We start from the raw sequence: 24587 nt of genomic DNA on the forward strand, positions 1-24587 counted from the left end.
ATCAGAATGTGTAAAATTCAAAACATGATCAAATTTATGTGTTTTTTTCCCTCTGGATACCCTTTATGCTCGCCAGAGAAATATTTCATACGGGCGTCCGCCATTGTTCCGATAGTTTAGAGCCAGTGTTACTAAGTTACCATGCGTCATTAGGAAGGAAGTGACGTTACGACTGTTGAAGAGTATTGCGCAAAGCTTATTACAAATATATAATATTTACTAAAGAGCCTTTCGCAAGGATTCGACTTTGATAATGTGCATCCCTAATAGCAGCACTCAAACAAGGGACCCGCAGATCCGACAGCGAGGGTCAAACAACAATACCTGTTAACCCTCTCCTTACTACCTGCAGCAAAATCGTCACATTTGTTACAACAGATTGTACGTTTTAATTATCCACATTAATTTTGGATGTCACAATATTTGAAGAATGATCTTTGTTTAATTAATAAGAACATAAAGTTCTTTTGTAGAGAGAGCTTGTTTGAGTTTTAAAATTCAATTGTTCTGCTAGGTAAGCCTGTCATTTTTGGGAAAATACTTAAGTTGGTTGGTAAGGAAAGAGTTAAAACACACAAATGAGAGAAGAATAAGAAAAAAAACCTGACTTAGGGTAGAAAGAAAAGACCAAAATAATTGGGGAGCCACAGTTTGCTAAGATGATACCCAGTCGTCGCTCTGGCGAATCAGTGAATGAGTATTGACAAATTACCGCTAAAATCCCCCATCACCCCGGTATGAACGGCGGGTCTTATGTTTGAGATAGATAAGAAGTTTGTAATTTGTCGTATCAATGTGCCCCGTACTTAGCTAACACCCATCAATAAATTAGGGTGCGGTGACCATTTCATGGGCGATTAAAACTGACCACTTAGTCCCTATCATCACACAAAGGGTGTGGTCAAGGTATTTAAATAGATGAGTGGACTAAACGAAACGTTTAGATTATTTTGACCAGCGTCAGGCTTTGAATCTCCTCTTTCTTGGTTTGAGGTGGTGGTTGTTTGTCTGGCAATAATATTATATAGGACGCTGGGTCTACTTGTTATTAAACTTAGAATTCGAAACTTTCCGGTTATTTTTTAAATAATATTTTAAAATTTTGGAGTTAAAACAATCTCTCACAGAATCGTCATCATAATGAAAGTTTCAGTCGCCATATTTGCTGTCCTTTTGGGCTTGACCACAGCAGCTGTCCGAGGTAAGACAATATTTCTCATTGTTTGACCTATTGTGTGAGGCTTTGCTTAACCCTCTCCTTACCTGCCATTTTCAGAATTTTCCCCCAAAACTTCACATCCACCCAACACAAAAACAGACATTTCTTACTCAAACAGAAAAGCAACAAGCACATTCTATACATAATATTGTTCGACAATAGCAATAGCTATAGCAAAAAGAAATGAAATCAGGGTGAGAAAAGTGACGGTTGTATCGTAACAAATGTGACAATTTTCCAATAGGTGGTAATGAGAGAGTTAATCTTGTATTGTGTAAGATGTGAAAAATGACCCAGGTGTGAATGGGTACCTCGCTATTGACAGTGATTGATATAGTAAAAGAATAAGTACAAAAAGACGCTTGATACTTTGTTACTTGGAAAGATAAAATAAAGTGTGAATGTGACTTATATAAAGGGGGACGGTACGAATCTGCGTACTTTGTCTCTAACCTGATGAAGGCAAAGTGCCGAAACGTTGTTTGCTTTGTACCGTCTCCTCTTATATGAGTCACATTCACTGATTTTATTTTAATCTCCATTTTATTGGCTAATTCCGGCATACAGGTTTTTTTTCATCGCAAAATGTCACTGATTTGCATTGCGGCCACAAAATCTGCAATTTTTATGCAAAGAAACATAAAGCAAACTAAAAAAGGCAAAAAAGAAGACGATTTTTTTCCTTTTTATTTGATAGCTCGTGTAGAACGTGAAAGATAATCAAGTTTCTTTTTTACTAGATATCTCATTTTCTCCCTTTTTACTGACGCTGATATGATTTTACGCCGTGAAACCCTTAAAAACAAACAAATACCTTTCCCTTTCATTAATTAATTATGGGTTTTTAAGGGAAATTAATCGAAAATTTTTGCAAATATTTTGCAAATTTTGTTGTTTTTAGCTTACAAAATTTGGGATTTTGCTTGCAAAATTTGGGATTTAATTTTGGGTTCTTGCTCTGAATGACTATTATATTGTGTACGTTTGATACCTAGTGCTCAAAACTCACGAACCAAAGACGTTTGTCATCTAATACCCCTGCAAAATCGGTAATTTTTATTTAGATTTCCATTACAACAATGAGCCCATAAGGAATTGGGTTAAAAGACCTGCAAATAAGTGCACGTTGGTCGATATCATTTTAAGGCTAGAGAAATGTGTTACTCACTCCCACAATCGTGTATTATATCAATATGGTCCAGATATGAAAAATAAAGTAAAATAGTAATAGTAATAATTTGTGAGTCAGTAATTTCAGAAATATTAAATTTTAATTCTTTTCTATTTAAAGAGGAACAAACTATATCATGTCATTCCTCCTAAAAAAGAACTTAACTCCGATTGTATATTTTGATAAGTTATGTTGTTATTGAATCTAACATAAATTATGAATGAAGTTTTCATATTATTGTTCATCGTACAGTTAGCATTTGGAATAACATTGAATTTGAAAGAAAAACAAAACAAAAAATAAATTAATTAATATTAAATTCAATAAATTAAAAATAAATAAATAAACAATAAATTAAATAAACTAAAATTAATTAAATAAATGAATAATAAAAATAATAATAATATAATAATAATAATAATAATAATAATAATAATAATAATAATAATAATAATAAATAAAATAAGAAAAAAGAATGAAAAGAAGAAGAAGAAGAAGAAGAAGAAGAAGAAGAAGAAAAAAGAAGAAGAAGAAGAAAAAAAATAATAATAATAATAAAAAACATAACAATAATAATTAATAATAATAATAATAATAATAATAATAATAATAATAATAATAATAATAATAAATAATAATAATAATAATAATAATAATAATAAAAAATAATAATAATAATAATATAATAATAATAATAATAATAATAATAAAAGATAATAATAAAATAATAATAATAAAAAAAAAGAAAGAAGAAGAGAAAGAAGAAGAAGAAGAAGAAGAAGAAGAAGAAGAAGAAGAAGAAGAAGAAGAAGAAGAAGAAGAAGAAGAAGAAGAAGAAGAAGAAGAAGAAGAAGAAGAAGAAGAAGAAGAAAAAGAAGAAGAAGAAGAAGAAGAAGAAGAAGAAGAAGAAGAAGAAAAGAAGAAGAAGAAGAAGAAGAAGAAGAAGAAGAAGAGAAGAAGAAGAAGAAGAAGAAGAAGAAGAAGAAGAAGAAGAAGAAGAAGAAGAAGAAGAAGAAGAAGAAGAAGAAGAAGAAGAAGAAGAAGAAGAAGAAGAAGAAGAAGAAGAAGAAGAAGAAGAAGAAGAAGAAGAAGAAGAAGAAAAGAGAAGAAGAAGAAAGAAGAAGAAGAAGAAGAAGAAGAAGAAGAAGAAGAAAGAAGAAGAAGAAGAAGAAAGAAGAAGAAGAAGAAAAGAAGAAGAAGAAGAAGAAGAAGAAGAAGAAGAAGAAGAAGAAGAAGGAAGAAAAGAAGAGAAGAAGAAGAAGAAGAAGAAAGAAGAAGAAGAAGAAGAAAAGAAGAAGAAGAAGAAGAAGAAGAAGAAGAAGAAGAAGAAGAAGAAGAAGAAGAAGAAGAAGAAGAAGAGAAGAAGAAGAAGAAGAAGAAGAAGAAGAAGAAGAAGAAGAAGAAGAAGAAGAAGAAGAGAAGAAGAAGAAGAAGAAGAAGAAGAAGAAGAAGAAGAAGAAGAAGAAGAAGAAGAAGAAGAAGAAGAAGAAGAAGAAGAAGAAGAAGAAGAAGAAGAAGAAGAAGAAGAAGAAGGAGGAGGACCGATCCTAACCACTATAAAAGCATCCATCAACACCTTGGCATATCGGATATTGGGTTGTCTCATGAATGGATATAATGGATAATTATAATGTAATCAGGTACGCATGCACAGTTATTGTTAGTACAGTAGTCTCCGTATAATAACCCATCTTTTATGTGACAGCTTTTTAGGGTTTTTAGTTTTTTTTTAGCTGGAATGGGATGTTAAGTTAGACTAAAACACAATGAGAAACAATAGGTTTGAAAACTGAAGATTTGCCCAGTAATTTTTAGATTCAAATTTCTTAGTAGTTTTAAACACGGGAGGAATTATTTGCTTTTCATTGGTATCATCATTTTCATTTTCATTCTGTTTTTTTTTTAAGGTTAGAGGGTTAAAGGTCAATTACGATTACTAATCTCCCCTCTCCCAATGACACTGTTTATCCGTACCCATCGTTAAGTTATAAGCCTGACACTGAAACCCAAAAAGACTGGCATTTTGACGTCATTATTTGTTTTTTTTCACCCGCCTAGTGAGTTGTCGTTAGTAGTGCCCATGGAAACAAGTGATCCCATTGGTTGAATTTGAATACAACTCACGATTTGTTGTCTTTTGTGGCCAAAGACTGACATTTTGACGTCATTTTTTTTTATCAGTGTCAGGCTATAAGTTAACGATGGCCACGGTTTTCCCATACCATTTGATAGAATTATTATTGACATTATCAGTAACATTATTACCTGTAGGAGTCATCGAGGGTTTTTATTGTGTGGGGTGTGCTTTAATCAGAAACAAGGTCCAGTCATGACTTGCATCGCAAAAAGGGAATTAATCTGACAGTAGACGCAGGACACTCCACCCGGTCCAGATAAATAGAACTGTTAAATTGTCTTCCCCTGCAAAGAAGTCTGTATAATTTTGCTTGTTAATTAACACTAGCAAACGTTGTGATCAGAATGGAGCTGATGTCATGAAACTAATTTCAAGAACTACGAACTAATTTCAAGAACTACGAAATAATTTCAAGAACTACGAAACTAATTTCAAACTACGAACGAATTTCAAGAACTACGAAACGATTTCAACTGAATTATTTAGAAAAGCTTATTTTGACGATTAATAACTGTACGATGAACAATAATAATCGACATGAAAACTTCATTCATATTTTATGTTAGGTTTAATAAGTACATAACACATCTGTTATTTTGTTCAGTTTAAAAAAAAAACTGTTACATTATATTTGATACCATTATTGTATATTACATTTGACAACCTACAAGTTATAACTCTTAACTTTAGTCGTTACTTTGGTGAATGTAAAAAAAAAAAGAAATAAAAAACTGAACAATTTAGAAGAGCTTATTTTGACGATAAAAGTTGTTTATATGTTTTAATTTAGGGTAGATGGTATAGTAATGTATATGTAAAGAGTTGGCGTATGTTTATGCGGAGAAGTTTCCGTATGTGGGTTGGAGTGTATGGGTGTATGTGTGTAGGTGTGTTTGATAGTTTATATAGTCCCGAGTGATTGTTTAGCGCCATAGAGCACTTGTCAGTGGAATAATGGGCAATAATTTATCATAATTATTATTATTATTATTATTATTATTATTATTATTATTATTATTATTATTATTATTATTATTATTATTATTATTATTATTATTATTATTATTATTATCATTATTATTATTACCATTATTATTATTAATATTATTATCTTTATTATTATCATTATTGTTATATTGCAAGGGAATTACATTAAAGTCAAATTAATAGTTGCTCTGCTCGAAATATGGTTTCCTTTAAAAATAGAGGAGGAAGAGGGATGCTGGAGGAATATTTGATAGTAAAATTTCTGTTACGTATACGAAATAAGGGAGTTAATATACGAAGTGGGATTTAACAAGATAATTTATAAGGCAGTTATCACTGTATTGCTATCATTATTATGAAAATGAAGGCATTCCTTGCGTCGAAATTGTTTCATCGACGTCGTTATCTCGCTGGTATGAGATGATACCAGTCCAGTGAATGACACAAATTATGTGATGGATTGGTCATCTACAATTACAATGACCACAGACAGGTCAGTTGTCCACTAGCTGCGCACTCAATATGACCCTGTTGCTGCATTGGGTGGGGAGAGGGTTGGGGGGGGTGGCTCAATTTGGTAACGATCGCGATTTTCACGTAAAGGGACCGGGATCGATCCCGTGTAATGAGTTTTATTCCTGACCCCAGTGTCCACCAAGCAATGATTGGGTTGCTTGGTCTCTTGGATATAGTGACACGTATTTTGTATTAGACTCCATCCTATCAAAGTTCTAGCAAGAAATAACTATTGTGCGTTTAACGCAATAAGAACTGGGATAAGCTCCGGTTCGGTTAAATGGGTCTACTACTACTACTACTACTACTACTACTACTACTACTACTACTACTACTACTACTACTACTACTAGTGATAGTGCTACTACTATTACTACTACTACTACTACTACTACTACTACTACTACTACTACTACTACTACTACTACTGTTGCTGCTGCCACTACTTCTACTAGTGATAGTGCTACTACTATTACTACTACTACTACTACTGCTACTACTACTACAACTACTACTACTACTACTACTACTACTACTACTACTACTACTTCTACTACTACTAGTGATAGTGCTACTACTATTACTACTACTACTACTACTACTACTACTACTACTACTACTACTACTACTACTACTACTACTACTACTAGTGATAGTGCTACTACTATTACTACTACTACTACTACTACTACTACTACTACTACTACTACTACTAGTGATAGTGCTACTACTATTACTACTACTACTACTACTACTACTACTACTACTACTACTACTACTACTACTACTGTTGCTGCTGCCACTACTTCTACTAGTGATAGTGCTACTACTATTACTACTACTACTACTACTACAACTACTACTACTACTACTACTACTACTACTACTACTACTACTACTACTACTACTACTACTACTACTACTACTACTACTACTACTACTGCTACTACTACTACAACTACTACTACTACTACTACTACTACTACTACTACTACTACTACTACTACTACTACTAGTGATAGTGCTACTACTATTACTACTACTACTACTACTACTACTACTACTACTACTACTACTACTACTGTTGCTGCTGCCACTACTTCTACTAGTGATAGTGCTACTACTATTACTACTACTACTACTACTACTACTACTACTACTACTACTACTAATACTACTACTACTACTTCTACTGCTACTGCTACTACTACTACTACTACTACTACTACTACTACTACTACTACTACTACTACTACTACTGCTGCTGCTGCTGCTACTACTACTACTACTATTACTACTACTACTACTACTACTACTATTACTACTACGACTACTACTACTACTACTACTACTACTACTACTACTACTACTATTACTACTACTACTACTACTACTACTACTACTACTACTACTACTACTACTACTACTACTACTACTAATACTACTTCTACTACCACTACTGTCACCTAGCAGCTAGGTATGTTTGATCTGGCGTAAAGTACATTGCGATAGACAACGGGTAACAAGCAATTTTAAAGCTATAGAAACCGGGATAATCTCCGGCTCCATTGGTCATGTGACTCTGAAGGACTACTTATAAACAATTTTTGAAATAAAACAAGTAAATGTTTTACAATATTATGACTTACCACCACCCAATCCCACCCCAACCCCAAACACACCCACACGAAAATAAGATATCAGGTAACATAAATATGATGAAGTCTGAACTCAATTCCTTTCTTTTCTTTTCTTTTTTTCATTGCAGATAGAAGACAAGCTGTTTGTCCAGGTACGTTCTTCTTATTGATTTATTCGTTATAAATAACGATTAGCCTTGAAATGTAGGCTTCAAATTATTAATCAAAGACGGATACTGTGGACGTTTCGAGTTTCCCCTTTAACAACAAAATAAGATGAAAAAAGCACTAAGGACGAATGAGAAATATTTGATTGGCGTAGTTAAGGTGAATAAACATAAACAAAACACAGCGTGGTGAATCAAACTTGTTACCTTCTGGGTATAAAACAAGAGCCATATCGTTACTAACAATTATTACTCTCTTAGTTGTACGCTATGTGGTCTAGTGGTATGACACTCGCGTTCGGATCGGAAGATCGTGGGTTCGAGTCTCGCGCTCGGCGCATAGTTGAGTCCTTGGGAAAGGCTCAATACTCACATTCTCTCATCGTACTCAGGTGTAAAATGAGTACCTGGCCGTTAACAGCGTTGTCTTTGTCCGAAAATTGTAATTTCGCCTAACAGGCGTCATGTCCGTCCTACATGTTAAATATTGCTGTTGACCAGGGATCCCTTGTAAAGCGCTTTAAGCACATTTAGTGGACGCTATATAAAGCTCTTTTTTTCATAGTAAAAAAATGTTGTAACTAAATTGATTGACTTACAATAATGCTCTTCTCCTTCCAGATCCCTTCCAGAATGTTCCATCCCCTTGCTCCTCCGCCCCCAACACGCAGTTCTACTTCCCACATCCCACAGACAACACCAAGTTCCTCCAATGCGACATTTACAAGAGGATGTACATTATTCAATGTCCTCAAGGAGAATGTGAGGCCATTTCTAAACTGAATAGACGGAACTAAATTGGCGTCACTCATCTCTTTGCTATTGTCTTTAGAAAGCCATTTTGGTGATTGCAGAGGAGAAGAACATTATAAATATGATCATGCTTTGACTGTTATACATTCTGACCACATAAAATATTATGAAAAATCTAGCCAGTATGAAGAATTAAAAAGTACCGATTTTCTTTGTTTAGAATACGCCGTTGCCGGGCGACGTGACATCAGACTATTGCATCCAAATAAGAATAAAAAATTCTTTAGCTCAACCAATAGACATACGTATAAAAAAGATACCGGTGGCTTGAGATGTGTCGAGGTAAGAGTTGTAACCAAGTTGCTGATGCTAACCAATCAATAAAGGCTTGTGATCTTACCACCATACATTTTGTGAGATATGGACTTTGTTGTCAGTTTGTCGTCTTTGTCAATATATTTTATACATTGTGCAGGTGCGTGTGTGTGTGTGGGGGGGGGGGGGTTGCGTGTGTGTGTATGTGTGTGTGTGTGTGTGTAATTTTAAAAAGTGCTCTTTGAAGAATTATAGAATTGATTTTAATAGTCTTATAATCAAATAGCTATGAGCTACAGACTTTCAGGCTCATTCTTGATATCGCCAAAGAATAACAATATCGATATGATGTAACCGTGGAAATCTTGTTTTCATAGGCATATTCTTATTTATTCATCGATTTTTCGTTTATCGATTTATTTGTGTTGTCATAATCTATGCAATTACTTTCTTTTATTTCATGTCAAACTCAGTATACGATAGCAGTGTAAAGGCTTGCAGGCCTCCAGCAGTCGCCACTGCCGCTCCCTATGTTCCTCCTGTCAATGTTGTAACACAGCCACCTCAGACACAGGTCAGTGGGATAATGTTGATGTTATGCTGTTTTTGTTTTTGTCGTTGTTTTTGTTTTGTTGTTGTTGATGGTGGGGGTAATGATGGTGATGATGATGATGATGATGATGATGATGATGGTGATGATGATGATGGTGATGATCATGATGATGATGATGATGATGATGATGATGATGATGATGATGATGATGATGATGATGATGAATAGCCAAATCGTTTGAACAACAGCATCAAATTTATGATTTGTTATTCGTTTCCTCTTGTCGCGATGATCTCATTTGAAACGATTGCCTTGCTCAACATTTATCAATAATTAAGTCGAAAGGGTTAGAAAAAGAATCCACAGACCTAGCTTCCAGTACTAACAAAAAGCCACTATACAAAGGCAGGTCTGTTGGTCTTGCAAGACAATGGACATTCATTATTTATTTTCATTTGGTTACGATCCTCTTATTGGAAAGGATTGCCTTGCTCAACATTAATTTATAGTGACAGTTTTAACTATTTTACAGTGTTGAAATTATTTATATTATAAAGCGCAGCTCTAGTTATGGAGCTGCTCCTTTTTTTATATACATCCTATTTCCATTGCATTTTTATCTTATTGTGTAAATTTTAACAGGTCTGAAGAAAAATTTTCTTTTTGGGATGCAATAAAGTATTATTATTATTATTATTATACTATTATTATTATTATTATTATTATTATTATTATATTATTATTTATTATTATTATTATCATTATTATTATTATTATTATTAATCAATAAAAAAGCTCAGTTATCCAAACCAACAATCATTTAAATTTCACATTTTCAGGCACCAGTCATTGGCTTCAACAACGGTAACCCTTGCGTCCAGACTGCCATTGCCAGGGGTCTTATCTACTTCCCTGTTGCCGGAGACAAGACTAGGTAAGAGCTGTGATTGGGGTACTAACGACGTGCATTAATTTGCAGGTCTGATAATCCAATTCTTTATTGGCTAATTGGTGTAATGGAAATCTAAAAAAAAAATGACGCAAAATATTGTCCATTACAACAATGTTACCCAAAGCCAGTAAGAGGGTTCGGGTGTAAGACCTGCATATATGTATACGTCGGGTACTGAGTATCGTCAATGACCGGATATGTGAAAATGGTAGCAAAATTTTGATGTTGGCTTGTATAGTCCTTGTGTAAGTCAATTTATACACACTACTTTACTCGACTAAAGTGTGAGTGAGAATACGACAGTGACACAATATATTGTCAGAGTGAGTGTTTGTTGAAAACGGCGACATTATTTTGAGTTTATAAGGTACACTTTTACATCTTGATCTGATTTAAGAAACGATATTGCGTATGACATCCCATATGATAGTGATATGGAATCGTTGTCGTATTTAATAAGATTTACAGTTTTATGGCACTTCAATATAAGTTACAGGAGTTTCATTTAAGTTCATTTAAAAGGTGGTGCTTATATTTTAAAGTTAGTCTGCGATATGATTTACGAAGCAGAGCCTCCGTCGGACAAGAACCATTATGCGAGATAAAACCCGATAGTCTCAGGCTTAATTTGAAATCAAAGAAGATCGATTGTTTAGAATGTACTCATTTTTAGGGGAATTATTTGTCCATTTAATACCAAAACCATGTTAATTTTGTTAGCTCGTTTATAGTACTTACTCTAATGGCCTTACTTATCCTCTTGCCGCTTCAGCTGTGCATAAGGCGATACATTAGATCGCCAACCATCAGTCGTCTGCCATAATCGGCATAATATGTCCCCACATCCACTCCTGGGCCTCAATGTCGTGCTCCATACTCTTCCTCTTCGTCTCAAATAGTTTCCCTCTCTTCCTTGTTATCTATGAACCCTAATGGGTCATCGTTTTGTCGTTGGCGGGGTCCTTAAACCATATCGCAGGGTCAAAGGTGTTAATTCCGATGGACCGTCACGAGACCTTCCCGGATGGCACGCCATCACGGGCGCTTTGAACGGCCGCCCGGATATGTGCGACAAATTGACCACCCAACCCGGTGCCCGGTGAATGGCTTCGGCCATCCGGGCCCACACACTATATGTCTCGTCTCCCTGTGGAAGATTATAGGGTCTGAGTTAAATAGGAAGATATGGTCAGACTACCTAAATCTTCTTCTCTCCACTAGAAGAGAAACAGGCTGTAGCTCTGCTCTCTTCATCAAAGCACTCGTCAATTCATTCACTTAGGGATAAAATGCGTGTAGTTAAACTGTTAAAGAAATATGGTTGTGTTTTGTATTGTTTTGTTTTTTCTCCACAGATTCATTGAGTGCGATTTAGCTGGTAATCCCATCACTCTGTCTTGCCCTACTGGACTGTTGTGGGATCAGGGCATGCTGTCATGTGTCTACCCCATTAATACTGGTAAGTACACTTTCAATAGTAGTAGTAGTTGTAATAGTAGTAGTAGTAGTAGTAGTAGTAGTAGTAGTAGTAGTAGTAGTAGTAGTAGTAGTAGTAGTAGTAGTAGTATCGTTCGGCTACACTTCTATGTTCAAGGTATCAATCCAGGCTCGGAAGTCATCATCACATTTGTTGATGGTTTCAAATCCCCCTTCCAGTTTTGTCTCTGGGTAATCTAGTACGAGGTGGTTTGCATCTTTCAATTGTTACTCAAAAGAAAAAACATCGATATCAAATAAATGTGAAACATTGACAGAGATATAAATACATGTGTTGAGTATTTTTTTAAAACAGAGTAATAAATTAACTTTGATTGAAGAGCATTTACAGATGACGCTATACAAATATACCCTTGGGAAGGTCGTTCCATCAAAATAATAAAGTGATTCCTCATGGCCTGCTTATGGAATCAATTATGAAGCATTATAATATGCACTGAGAATTGTAACATTCATGTAAATGTGTTATCAGGGAGATGCGTTTGTCACCGATTCTGTCCCTTAGTTGTGTCCAACCCAGAGAATATTATTATAGAGGAAAATAATTACACCCTTTTACGCTCAGGGTAACTATGGAAAGACCATATCTAAAAATTGTATCTGAAAACTCTTCCTTCATATAGCGATCTATATAAAACACCCTCATCTCGACAAAAACTCTCAAGCCTGGGACTAAAGGAAGACCTCGCGAGGTCCCAGGTTTTGGGAGCTTTTGTCAAGATGAAGATCATTTAAATCGATCGATATTTAAAGGACGATTTTTTTTTTGGCCAAATCTTTAAATATGTCTCTTTCTACATATCAACAGATAACTGGTTCATCAAAAAATGTATAGAGCGCAATATCCACTTAACATACCATAGCGATTTACTAGGGTTCCTGACCAACCGCAACGGGTAACATTTAGAACGGGACATGACGCCTGTTAGGCGATATCGCAATTTTTTTCCGACAGAGACAACGCTGTTAACGGCCACGTACTCATTTTACACCTCAGTACGGTAAGAGAATGCGAGTAAAGAGCTTTTTTTCCCAGGGACTCAACTATGCGTCGAGAGAGGCTCGAACTCAGGACTTTCCAATCGATAAGCGAGGGTTATACAACTAGACCACATACCGCACAGTCAATAAAGTACCCGCCGGATTCTAGCTCGCCGAATCCAAGCACGTTCTGCAATACGACACGCTGGAGCTAGGGACCGAATTTGTGCGGCTATGTGGTCTTGTGGTATGACACTCGCTTTCGGATCGGAAGGTCCTGGGTTCGAGCCTCGCTCGACGCATAGTTGAGTCCTTGGAAAAGGCTCTTTACTCACATTCTCTCACCGTACTCAGGTGTAAAATGAGTACTTGGCCGTTGACAGCGTTGTCTCTGTCCGAAAACATTGTAATATCGCCTAACAGGCGTTATGTCCCGTCTTACATATTGCGTGTTGCTGTTGGCCAGGGACCCCTTGTAAAGCGCTTTGAGCACGTTTAGTGGATATTGCTCTATATAAAAGCTCAATTTATTATTTATTTATTTATTTGAACAATAAGTCGTTACCTCCCATGAGCACCGGATTTTGGCACGCTCGGATTATAGCACACTTTTTTGCTTTTTCCTCGAGCGTTCACGCTAGAGTCCGGCGAATACTTTACTAAAAAATATTTTTTAATTCAATCCCAGGCACCACCGGCGGTAACACAGGAGGCGCAGGGTCCACCACCAACCTCGGCTTTGCAAACCCTTGCACAACAGCAGCCATCAGCAGGTAAGGGATACTACCAACATTTATATATATATAGTGGAATCAGGATAAGCCGAACACAATCTGAACAGAAAAATTGTTTTTTTTTTTTAAATATCCACTAAACATGCTCAAAGAGCTTTTCAAGGGGTCCCTGGCCAACAGCAACATTTATGTTGGACGGGACATGACGCCTGTTAGGCGATATTACAATTGTAAGAGAGTTAGCTTATAGCAAGTGGGTTTAATGAGTTCACAGTGCTTGTATATCAGTTAAACTTGGTCATTATATTGAGTAGTCTAGGACAGTTTTACGTTCCAAAGTTAAAGGATTGGTCATTATATTGAGTACTAGAAAATTATTTCTTTGATCGGTGTTACTTGGTATTTGGGGATAAAAGCATTAAGTTATAGTTGGTATTCATCATTTAGGCGTACGATATTATTTGGGCGTAGCGTATTTGTTATTTGGGCGTACGGATTATTTAGGCGTACGCCATTTGATTATTTAGGCGTAAAACTGACCTTTGGTGAAAGGAATTGTGGGACAGTTTACAATAGGATATAAAACAGTGTGTCTGATCAAACGGGGATCATTCTACCTTTTGATTCAGGATTCAACTTGACCATGAGCTGCACACTTTAAACCTTTTGTGCTCACCATCATTTATTTGCTTTTACGGACTTAGAAATATTCCACGAACATTGAAAATGGTTACTTAGGCAAAATTGACTTTACATGTGGACTGATTTTACGGATTTGGAATTTATAAAACTGATTGAATTATGACCATGCTATTTGATTTGGATTAGGAATTTATCATGATTTGGATTTTGAATTTATCACAAACAAATAAAACTGTAAGAAATGAAACTTGGAATCTGGACTTTTATTTGAATGTCTTGATGTTGTGCATTCAATTATCATCACCGACCCCTGAACTCTTTCGTCATTATTAACATCTACAACACGACGCAAAGGATAATACTACCATCTATGAAAAACACCACTATGCGATCATAAGCCATTACATATGTGTGCAACTACCCCACATTATGTATCTAATTTGGTGTCGTGAATCAGGATTCTTATATATCTTTATTTGGAGCCCTGATACCATGATGTAAAGATGTTATCATTCCGAACCATGGAAACACAAGAAATGTATATTGTTGCGGTGTTAACATCTATTAAAGTTTTTGTGAGACTCGAATTTTGAAGTGAAAATTGTGAACAGATAGGAAAATAGTTTTATTTGGGAAAGAAAATGAATATCAATTTTGAAGGTGAAGCAGTGGAATTATTTTGTATTGAAATATGAAAAAAAAATATTGAAATTATAGATGATTCCTAAAATTCTGACAAAAGACAATATTTAAAAAAATAAATAAATATACTAAATAATATTTAAATTAAGAGTCACAGATAGAAAAGGAAATTTTAAAAAAATATAGATATATAGGGCAATATATTATATTCAAAAAGTGAAAACAATATATTATAGAACGGCAAAATAATAATAATAAATAATAATAATAATAATAATAATAATAATAATAATAATAATAATAATAATAATAATAATAATAATAATAATAATAATAATAATAATAATAATAATAATAATAATAATAATAATAATAATAATGCATTGATGCTATACGTATTTTATTTAATTAAAAAGAAGAGAGGGAGAGATGAAAATAAAAATTGCAGTATTTAAATGAATATTTTAGTGCGTTTTATTTTTCAAAATAAATGAAAATGCGTTTACTTACAATCAAGCGTTTCGGAATAGATCTTCGAATATTAATTTGTACCGTTAATGGCAATGTTTTGTTAATATCAGTAACAAAGATGTGTCGATTTTTATTTCAATTTTTGTATGTTACTGTTGGAATTACATAAACAGTTGGTCCATTATTTAAGGTTGTTACGTTTTATTTTCTGTCAAAATGACTCAAGAAGACGATGGCAATAAAAACACGTAAATTCTAAGTTTTGATAATTGAAAAATGTCTTATGGTATTTATTGTTATATTACAACATCATTGATTATATTTCTCTCCCGTCAATAGGGATGAATTGGTAGGTTGATATTGACTCTTTGAGATTCATGGGTTCATGACAAAGAGCAAAGTTTTATATCTGTTTGTATTCTTGGTAATAAATGTGTGGTTAACGCAGCCAAGTAATCGACAACAGAGCTTATTTAGTTGTGTAATGAGACATGGCGTTATAATAGATTACATAAGACATTTGGATTTTATCACTGGAAATTAAGTTGAAATGATTTATGCGGAATATGAGTCAATCGTTGTTTTGTTTAGTTTTGTTTTGAAACGCGTTTCATCGTGATTTTTAAAAGGAGACATATTCTCATAATAGCGGAATAACGGACTTTTGGTTTAAAGTCGGAGAACAAATAAAATGACGGAGTATTAATTATTATGAAAGACTAATGTCTTGTAATGGGAGTTAAAATGTTATTACGGAAGAATAACAAAATATTGAAAATGCATTACCATGTCATGTGAGCTGATAATATTTGTGACACAAGTGGTTAACTTGTTAAGAATCAGCGAATTATAAGTAACCCATATGGTAAAATGCTGTATATGCATATTGGGTAAATAAGCGCAGTGATGTAAGACGCGGTAATTAAAGTGCACACGGTTTAAATTACGAGACGCAGGAATGAGGCGTTCGGGAATATTTTATTTTGCGTTTGATTAAAGCGCTTGGTTTAACATTATGAAATGATGCAGAAGGCGGAGAATTTTTATAAATACGATGCGCGTGGTTAAAGCGCACACAATTATCAATGCTATATTAAGAGGCGCGAGATAACGTCGCAATGAGTTATATGAATATTTTTATAAGCCGAGGGCAAAGGCGCGAAACATTGAATTTTTATTGACCAGAGTGTATATCGTTTCTGCAAATATTTTGATTATCATATTTTTCTCCTATAGATTCGCTGTTGTAATTGTAATCAATATTTACTGCGTGGTTTGAATTTAACATTTATATCATAAAGTGTGTAACTGAGTTGAAGAAGAAGTTATGTTCAATTGTCAAATCTTAAGTGTGTAATCAATCGGCAATCAGTTGAAATGGTAGGAAGTGCTACGATAACATAAACAAAATCATATTTCATTAAATTAGGGATTTTCTAAGGGGAATAATTCGAGTTAATCAAAGGCAGAAGTAGTGTTTGCACTAAAACATGATACAGTCATCACGAAAGAGGACACTTGCAACCATCAGTCATAACGGGAACGCTGATGACAACGACAGAGGCAACTCAAACACAGCCACAACAGAGGTCTGGAAATGTCTTAATCCCTTTGGTCTATCCACGGATACCTTGAAATGGAGTAACAATCTCGACAACCACTACGTCATTGATACGTCCAGAATCAACACAATCTACAGACTACAAACTACACAGCAACCTCAATTACATCGTACCTTTCAACTTATACAAACTTGACAGAATTCATAAAATAATATCTGTATCAACACAGATTTCTTCCATGAACCTTTTTATATTTACATTCTTTATTGAACAATTGGATTACTTGTATTTACTTCTACGACAACAATACCCAACGATGTACGATGTCAATAATTACATAAACGTTCAAGATACGATTGTTTTTACAAAAATGATGTCCAATTGTGAACAATACTACTTCCATCATATTCAGTGGTGAGCGTATTCAAATTTAAACTTATGTCAATATACAAGTGTGCAGCACCCATATCTACAACTTATAAACATTGAATATTATAATAACGCCTGTCTTAGTATCATTGTAAAAGATAAAGGCTATATATGTATATAAGACAATGCAGGAAAAAGTATCGCAAAACGCCACATGAGCGATTTCCTTGGATTCATTATCGTATGATATTCAACAACCTGCGTTCAAATAACGAAAATATTGTTGACCTTATTCGACCCTACTACATACACTACTAGACTACGTTATTGTTACATCATCTACCTGGTGTTTGGACTCACGTCACCCACCGGTACTCTACAGATTACATCATCTACCTGGTGTGTACTCACATGCCACCTCATCAAAACTCGATCAACAAACACAGACAATTACAATGCACGACCTCTGTCGACTACTACACACGAACTCTTTGTCAACACATGGCTGAGTTCACAACTTTCTTTTGACTTGCTGGATAAGTCAAACTTCATTTAAATTCAAGATCTCGCACACAGTTAATCTTGAATTTTTACAATTTCATCTACAATGAGATTCAACATATACACAAGACAACCACAAATATCAACGAGGAGAATCGACCCAGATGCCGGAGATGAATGGATTACAGCGACGTCACAAGACCAAGAAACAACCCAACAGGTTAAGCATACGTTTGCTACCTGTAGAGTCTTTTTTCGTCCCAATTCAAAAGACTCGAACAAATACAACACACTAATTGCAAAAGTTGGTCACTTTAGTAACAGCCCACAATCACATACTGTGTTAGATTTTACTTATTTAGTTATTTACACTGTACTAAATATGAATAAGTCGGACAGACTAATGACTGATTATTTACTAAACACTAAATATGTGATGTGAACAAGTCGGACAGACTAATGTCTGATTATTTATTAAACACTAAATATTTGAATGTGAAGACATTATGGTGATAATTCGAAGACATTTACAGAGGAAAAAGTTTTTAATTAATTAACAATAATTAAAGTGAATTTATGACACTTGGGCTATTCAGTGACCACAACACACACAACAATGCAACACGTAGACTAGATACAATCACCTCAACTCTTATAGTTGATATATTTTTTTCATTGCATGAAAACTCATTCTAAATGGAGACAATGACTTAATTAACAATTACTGACAATTTTTACAGGATGACCATTCTCAAAACGAACGGATTACTGAGAAATGTGACCTCTGATGGATGACCACAAAGAACAATTTGATATCAATGTAGTTGTAAACTACACCCTGATGACTTAAAAAGCTTAAAAAATTGAAACATCAACAATGAACAATGAATGATAATAACTTCAACTTGAATTTTAAAATGATGATAATGCTATTATTTTGATTTATTTTTTTAATTGAAATGTAATCCTTCGTATATGGATTTAGATGTCTATAATACATTATTTGTACCACATATTATAAGTAGGAATTAATGTAATAATGTTGTTTAAATGGAATCATACAATATAAGGGAATATACAAGGTACTGGTTTTGATATGTCAGTAAATGAGTAGACATACATGGAAGCTGAAATTATCACCCATGTCGTGAAGAGTTGAATTTGAGATTGAATAAGACAACGTGAGTATATCACAAATGGAATTTGAACCATCCTTTTTCACGCAATACTATTTATGTGTGATGGGATATGACGAGAATTAAACACTTTTATTGCTATGAAGATGGAAGTTAAGGTGAAAAGATATTTTTTTCTTTGAACTTTTAATTACTTGATATCTTACTGTCAATGTTGTAATGCCTTAAAAAGTATAATCGATAAATATATAAATGTTTAATCAACTTTCGTGTTGGTAAATTTAAATTTTAATCACTTTTAAATGATAGATACCTTACTGTTGATGTTGTAATTTGAAAGGAAAAAAAATAATCTATAATCGATATATATATCTATTTAGATGTTGTAATCAAATTTGATGTTTGTGAATTTATCAATGTTATAATACTATAAAACCTATAATTGATATATATGAATGTTGTAATCAACTTTGGTGTTTTTTAATTTAAAGTTTAAAGTTTTTAAATATTTAACTGGTATAAGTATTATCATTTTAACATTTATTTATTACATTTTAGTTGGACATTACATATATATTTAATCTCTCACTGTAATTTTTTTGAATTGAAATTGTTTTAAAGTCAATTTAAATTCTAAGAAAGGGGCGTATGTAAGAGAGTTAGCTTATAGCAAGTGGGTTTAATGAGTTCACAGTGCTTGTATATCAGTTAAACTTGGTCATTATATTGAGTAGTCTAGGACAGTTTTACGTTCCAAAGTTAAAGGATTGGTCATTATATTGAGTACTAGAAAATTATTTCTTTGATCGGTGTTACTTGGTATTTGGGGATAAAAGCATTAAGTTATAGTTGGTATTCATCATTTAGGCGTACGATATTATTTGGGCGTAGCGTATTTGTTATTTGGGCGTACGGATTATTTAGGCGTACGCCATTTGATTATTTAGGCGTAAAACTGACCTTTGGTGAAAGGAATTGTGGGACAGTTTACAATAGGATATAAAACAGTGTGTCTGATCAAACGGGGATCATTCTACCTTTTGATTCAGGATTCAACTTGACCATGAGCTGCACACTTTAAACCTTTTGTGCTCACCATCATTTATTTGCTTTTACGGACTTAGAAATATTCCACGAACATTGAAAATGGTTACTTAGGCAAAATTGACTTTACATGTGGACTGATTTTACGGATTTGGAATTTATAAAACTGATTGAATTATGACCATGCTATTTGATTTGGATTAGGAATTTATCATGATTTGGATTTTGAATTTATCACAAACAAATAAAACTGTAAGAAATGAAACTTGGAATCTGGACTTTTATTTGAATGTCTTGATGTTGTGCATTCAATTATCATCACCGACCCTGAACTCTTTCGTCATTATTAACATCTACAACACGACGCAAAGGATAATACTACCATCTATGAAAAACACCACTATGCGATCATAAGCCATTACATATGTGTGCAACTACCCCACACAATTATTTTTCAGACAGAGACAACACTGTTAACGGCCATGTACTCATTTTACACCTGAGTACGGTGAGAGAATGTGAGTAAAGAGCCTATTCCAAGGATTCAACTATGGGCACCCAGGACCTTCCGATCCGAAAGCGAGTGGCATACCACTAGACCACATGGCGGCACATATATCCATAATATATACCGTGAAATCCGGATAAACCCAACCCACTCTGATAAGAAAGATGACTTGATGAAGTTGACTTCACTCATTGTCAATGGAACACATTTATATAACGGTATTTATATAAAGAACAAATTGGGTACCAACAAGTGGTGGTGACTTTAAGCAGAAGCTGACTTTATGCGGATTCCTCTGTACCTATACCATAAAACTAAAATGGGATGAATTGGATTCAATAGTCGGATGTCACATCCACCCAGCAACCAGCAGCTTGGTTCTTAAAGAAAATCGGTACTCTTTATTCCTCATGCTGGCTAGAACTTTTTCACATATCATGTGATCAGAATGTATAAAGGTTAAAACATGATCAAATTTATAATGTTTTTCTCCTCTGGAGACACATTTATGCTCGTCGGAGAAGTTATTCATAAGGGAGTCCGCCATTGTTCCGATAGTTTTTAACCAGTTACTGCTGTGCGTCGTTACGAGGGAAGTGACGTCACGACTGTTGAAGCCTATTCAGCATGAATCTTCTCCATTAACACGAGGAACAACAACAACACAACAATAGCAGACATTTGTGAATTATAGGTGCAAGAGAAAAACAAGAACCCAATACCCAGACAGCCTATGATTTATACCCATTTGTGTTTTTAAATATAGCATTAGCCAAAATTTAAAAAAATGGGGGAATGAAGGGGGACTACTTAAGAACATATAACTGCCCGAAAAGTTGTGGTGTTACTGTTTTAGCTACACATAACTCGAATAAAGTAAAACATTCGGGAGGCTACACTATTGGAGCTATATGTAACCAGAATAAGGGGGGGGGGGTTACACTATTGTGGCTTTAATGTGTAGCCCGAATAACGTAACCCTATTAAAAACAGTGACAATTGGGCGACGCCTTAATCAACCAGAATTTGAAACTTTAAAAAAATCTGAACTAAAGCCCACTTATTCATCCCCTAAGGAAATATTTTTGACTTAATGGCTTATTCTAGGAAAATACTCGAATTAACCAGGCGTTAATCGCACACCAGAGTCGAAAATTGAACTAGGACGAGGGGACTTGTTCAATGCCACCTAGCGCGGCGGAGAATTGAAGTCGATGCCTTTTGGGTGAGAAAAAAATAGAACACCATGTGCCACCATGCCCCAGTCGAATGATGAAACATAAATTGAGATCAACCCTCTTGAAATAAGTATTATGTTGGGGTGATTTAGATGCAAAAATGTAATTGAAGATTAATGGGAAAATGTAAGAGTTAAGGTTACATTTAGTTAAAAGAAGAGAGGCGGCTGAGCTGTAGTTCTAAATAAGAATAATACTGAGGATACAATGGATACAAGAAATAAAATAAGGAAACGATGGAAATGGCGAAGTACTCACGATCGTTGATGAACAAGATAAGAATTAGATGGACAAATTTCAACGGGAATATTATGAGAAAGAACGGGTTGGAAAATTTGATAACAACGGAAAAGTTGGAAGGTAAAAAAGAGCACCTGGCTGGTGGTACTGACAACAGATGTTGGATGGTTTGACAAACTGGATGGTAACAATAAGGAACAACGACGAGGTGCAGAAGATACAGGAAAGAGTGGAGTGGAGAGTCACGTTCGCCAACGCCCACATGTACACGTTGTGCCAAAGAGCCCGGAACCGCAGAGCATCTAGTCAAGCGTTGTGTCGTGACGAAACTTCCGGGTGGGATCGCGACTGTAAGTGAATACGGCGATGAATTTGCGGCCTGGATAGGTCATCATGACAGAGTATGACGCCATTAGAAGCTGCTACCTACGCAGTGAAGCACTGCACACGATGATGATGAGGTGATATTTCGACGCTTTATTGAGAGCAATAGATAATAATAGATTTCTAAAGCAATAACTGTAAAATTACACATTTATCTTCATTTGAGGAGATGATTCTCAAAACCTGCTAGATCGTATTTTCAACATTCAGAGAAAACTGCGGGGTTTTTTAAAGTACTTTTGTTTAGTGACATAAACAGGAGAGTACATGTCTTGCTTGCCTCTCTCTGTTTATTCTAAGGTGGCGGAGATTGCTTGAGGAGAGTGTTAAATAATTGTGCATCTTGATGTGACTTAGCATGTTTTGAAAATTGAATGTTTAACTTGATTTTTAAAATTAACTTTTAATTATCAGGTACGTTCAAATAAAATAAAATAAAAATAAAAATAAAATTCCATTTATTCATCCCATGTCGGAAATTTGTCTCTAGGGTCTATTCCAAGGGAAGACTGGAATAACCCATGCGTCAGCGCTGTGCGGTAGTGCAAACTGAGTTAGGGCGAGGTCACTTGCTCAAGGCCACACAGCGCAAGCGGCGGGTGATCGAACTCGGTACCTTTTGGGTACGAAGCAAAGACTGAGCCACGCTGCCATTTTGAAACAATGTGTTATAATTATCTTTTTAAAAAGCACTCATTATTTCTTCTTCTTTTTTTCAGCGGTCACTACTTCTTCCCCCACCCAACAAGCAGCACCAAATTCCTCCAATGCAACCAATATGGCCAGGTATTCCAAGTTGACTGCCCAAGCGGTCTTATCTGGAATGCCTATCTGGAAACCTGCTTCAGTCCCCTCCCTAGTTCCGGTTAATAAATATATATTTATTAGTTAACCTCTCCTGTTTTTGAGGTCATGAATCATGAATCTTCCTATTTTTTTTATATTTCATATACTTTACTTTATCTTTTTTCCCCCTTAATTTGTGTGTGTTCTAATACCATTCTCATTACTAAAGAATCAGAAGCCAGAAGCCTAAGACAAAGATATAGCGGTAGACTCAAAAATCTCCAAAGGGAGTTAAGGCCTCATTAGGACGGTCATAAGAGATTAGTTAGAATCGCTTCCGAACAGATTTGCTGCAACTAAAATGAACACTACCCTGTCTGTGTCTCTGGTGATTTTTTTAAAAGATTGTAAGCCATGCTTATATTTCATCATTGAAAGAATAAAATACAGATGTAATGATTTTCCAGTTTCCTTCTTTTTATTTTATTTTTTTCAAACTTTTCAATTCATGTAGTCGAGATAACAACTCATGTTGAGGTCAATGAATTCTATCATGTGCGACTATGTGGTCTGCGGAATGACAATCGCTTTCGGATCGGAAGGTCCTGGGTTCGAGCCTCGCGCTCGGCGCATAGTTGAGTCCTTGGAAAAGGCTCTTTACTCACATTCTCTCACCGTACTCAGGAGTACCTGGCCGTTAACAGCGTTGTCTTTGTCCGAAAAATTGTAACATCGCCTAGCAGGCGCCATGTCCCGTCCTAAGTGTTAAAATTGCTGTTGGTCACGGACCCCTTGTAAAGCGCTTTGAGCACATTTAATGGATATTGCGCTATATAACACAAACCATGGGTGACCTTTTCTGTTTGTTTATTTGTTCGTTTGTTTGTTTGTGATGTTAACTCGTTTTGGACATGAACAACCCAAGAAAAAAATATTTGATCCCTCCTTCTATACGGTATTACGTCGGGATGATTAAGATAATGAAAATTGAACTTATACCAGAACTATCAGACTTGGGTTGAGTTTGTATGTTTTATTGAGGAGAATAAATATGATTTTTCATGGAGCCAATACCAATAATTCATATTGTTGACCAATTTAGCATTAATTTTGGCTTTTTAACATCTGGTTCAACCCGAAATAGTACCGTTTTGATACGATGGGTCACATATTTGAAATATGTAAGATGAGGAATAAAGGTTGATTCGATGAAACGTAGACATTACGTGACTCATCAATATGTATAGTCCTTATGTAAATATTGCAATGCCAGGGAAATGCCTTTACCACAAGTAATGCATGGGTGCAAGCAACTGGACCTCAAAAAGCCTGCAAGTCTACTTATGACCAGACATAGAATCTAAAAAACCCTGCAAGATTCACGTACTTACCTCATCATTTGAAGTCTTGTTCTCAAGACTTGTTCTCAGCATCTAGTCTTC

At 34.8% G+C, this 24587-nt stretch overlaps 1 protein-coding gene across 1 annotated transcript; it reads left to right on the forward strand.

Annotated features, from left to right (window-relative positions):
- The first annotated feature begins 851 nt into the window (after positions 1-851).
- LOC144974375 (uncharacterized) lies at positions 852-23606 on the forward strand. The gene is made up of 8 exons (XM_078917211.1): positions 852-1201; positions 7799-7822; positions 8459-8599; positions 9379-9479; positions 10298-10392; positions 11766-11869; positions 13577-13661; positions 23079-23606. Exons 1-8 carry the CDS (start codon positions 1141-1143, stop codon positions 23227-23229), a joined length of 762 nt encoding a protein of 253 aa, XP_078773337.1. The 5' UTR covers positions 852-1140; the 3' UTR covers positions 23230-23606.
- Positions 23607-24587: the final 981 nt, after the last annotated feature.

This window comes from Berghia stephanieae, chromosome 6 (assembly GCF_034508935.2).
Source record: "Berghia stephanieae isolate SIO BIC M18660-M18661 chromosome 6, UCSD_Bste_1.3, whole genome shotgun sequence".
Classification (NCBI taxonomy): Eukaryota; Metazoa; Mollusca; class Gastropoda; order Nudibranchia; family Aeolidiidae; genus Berghia; species Berghia stephanieae.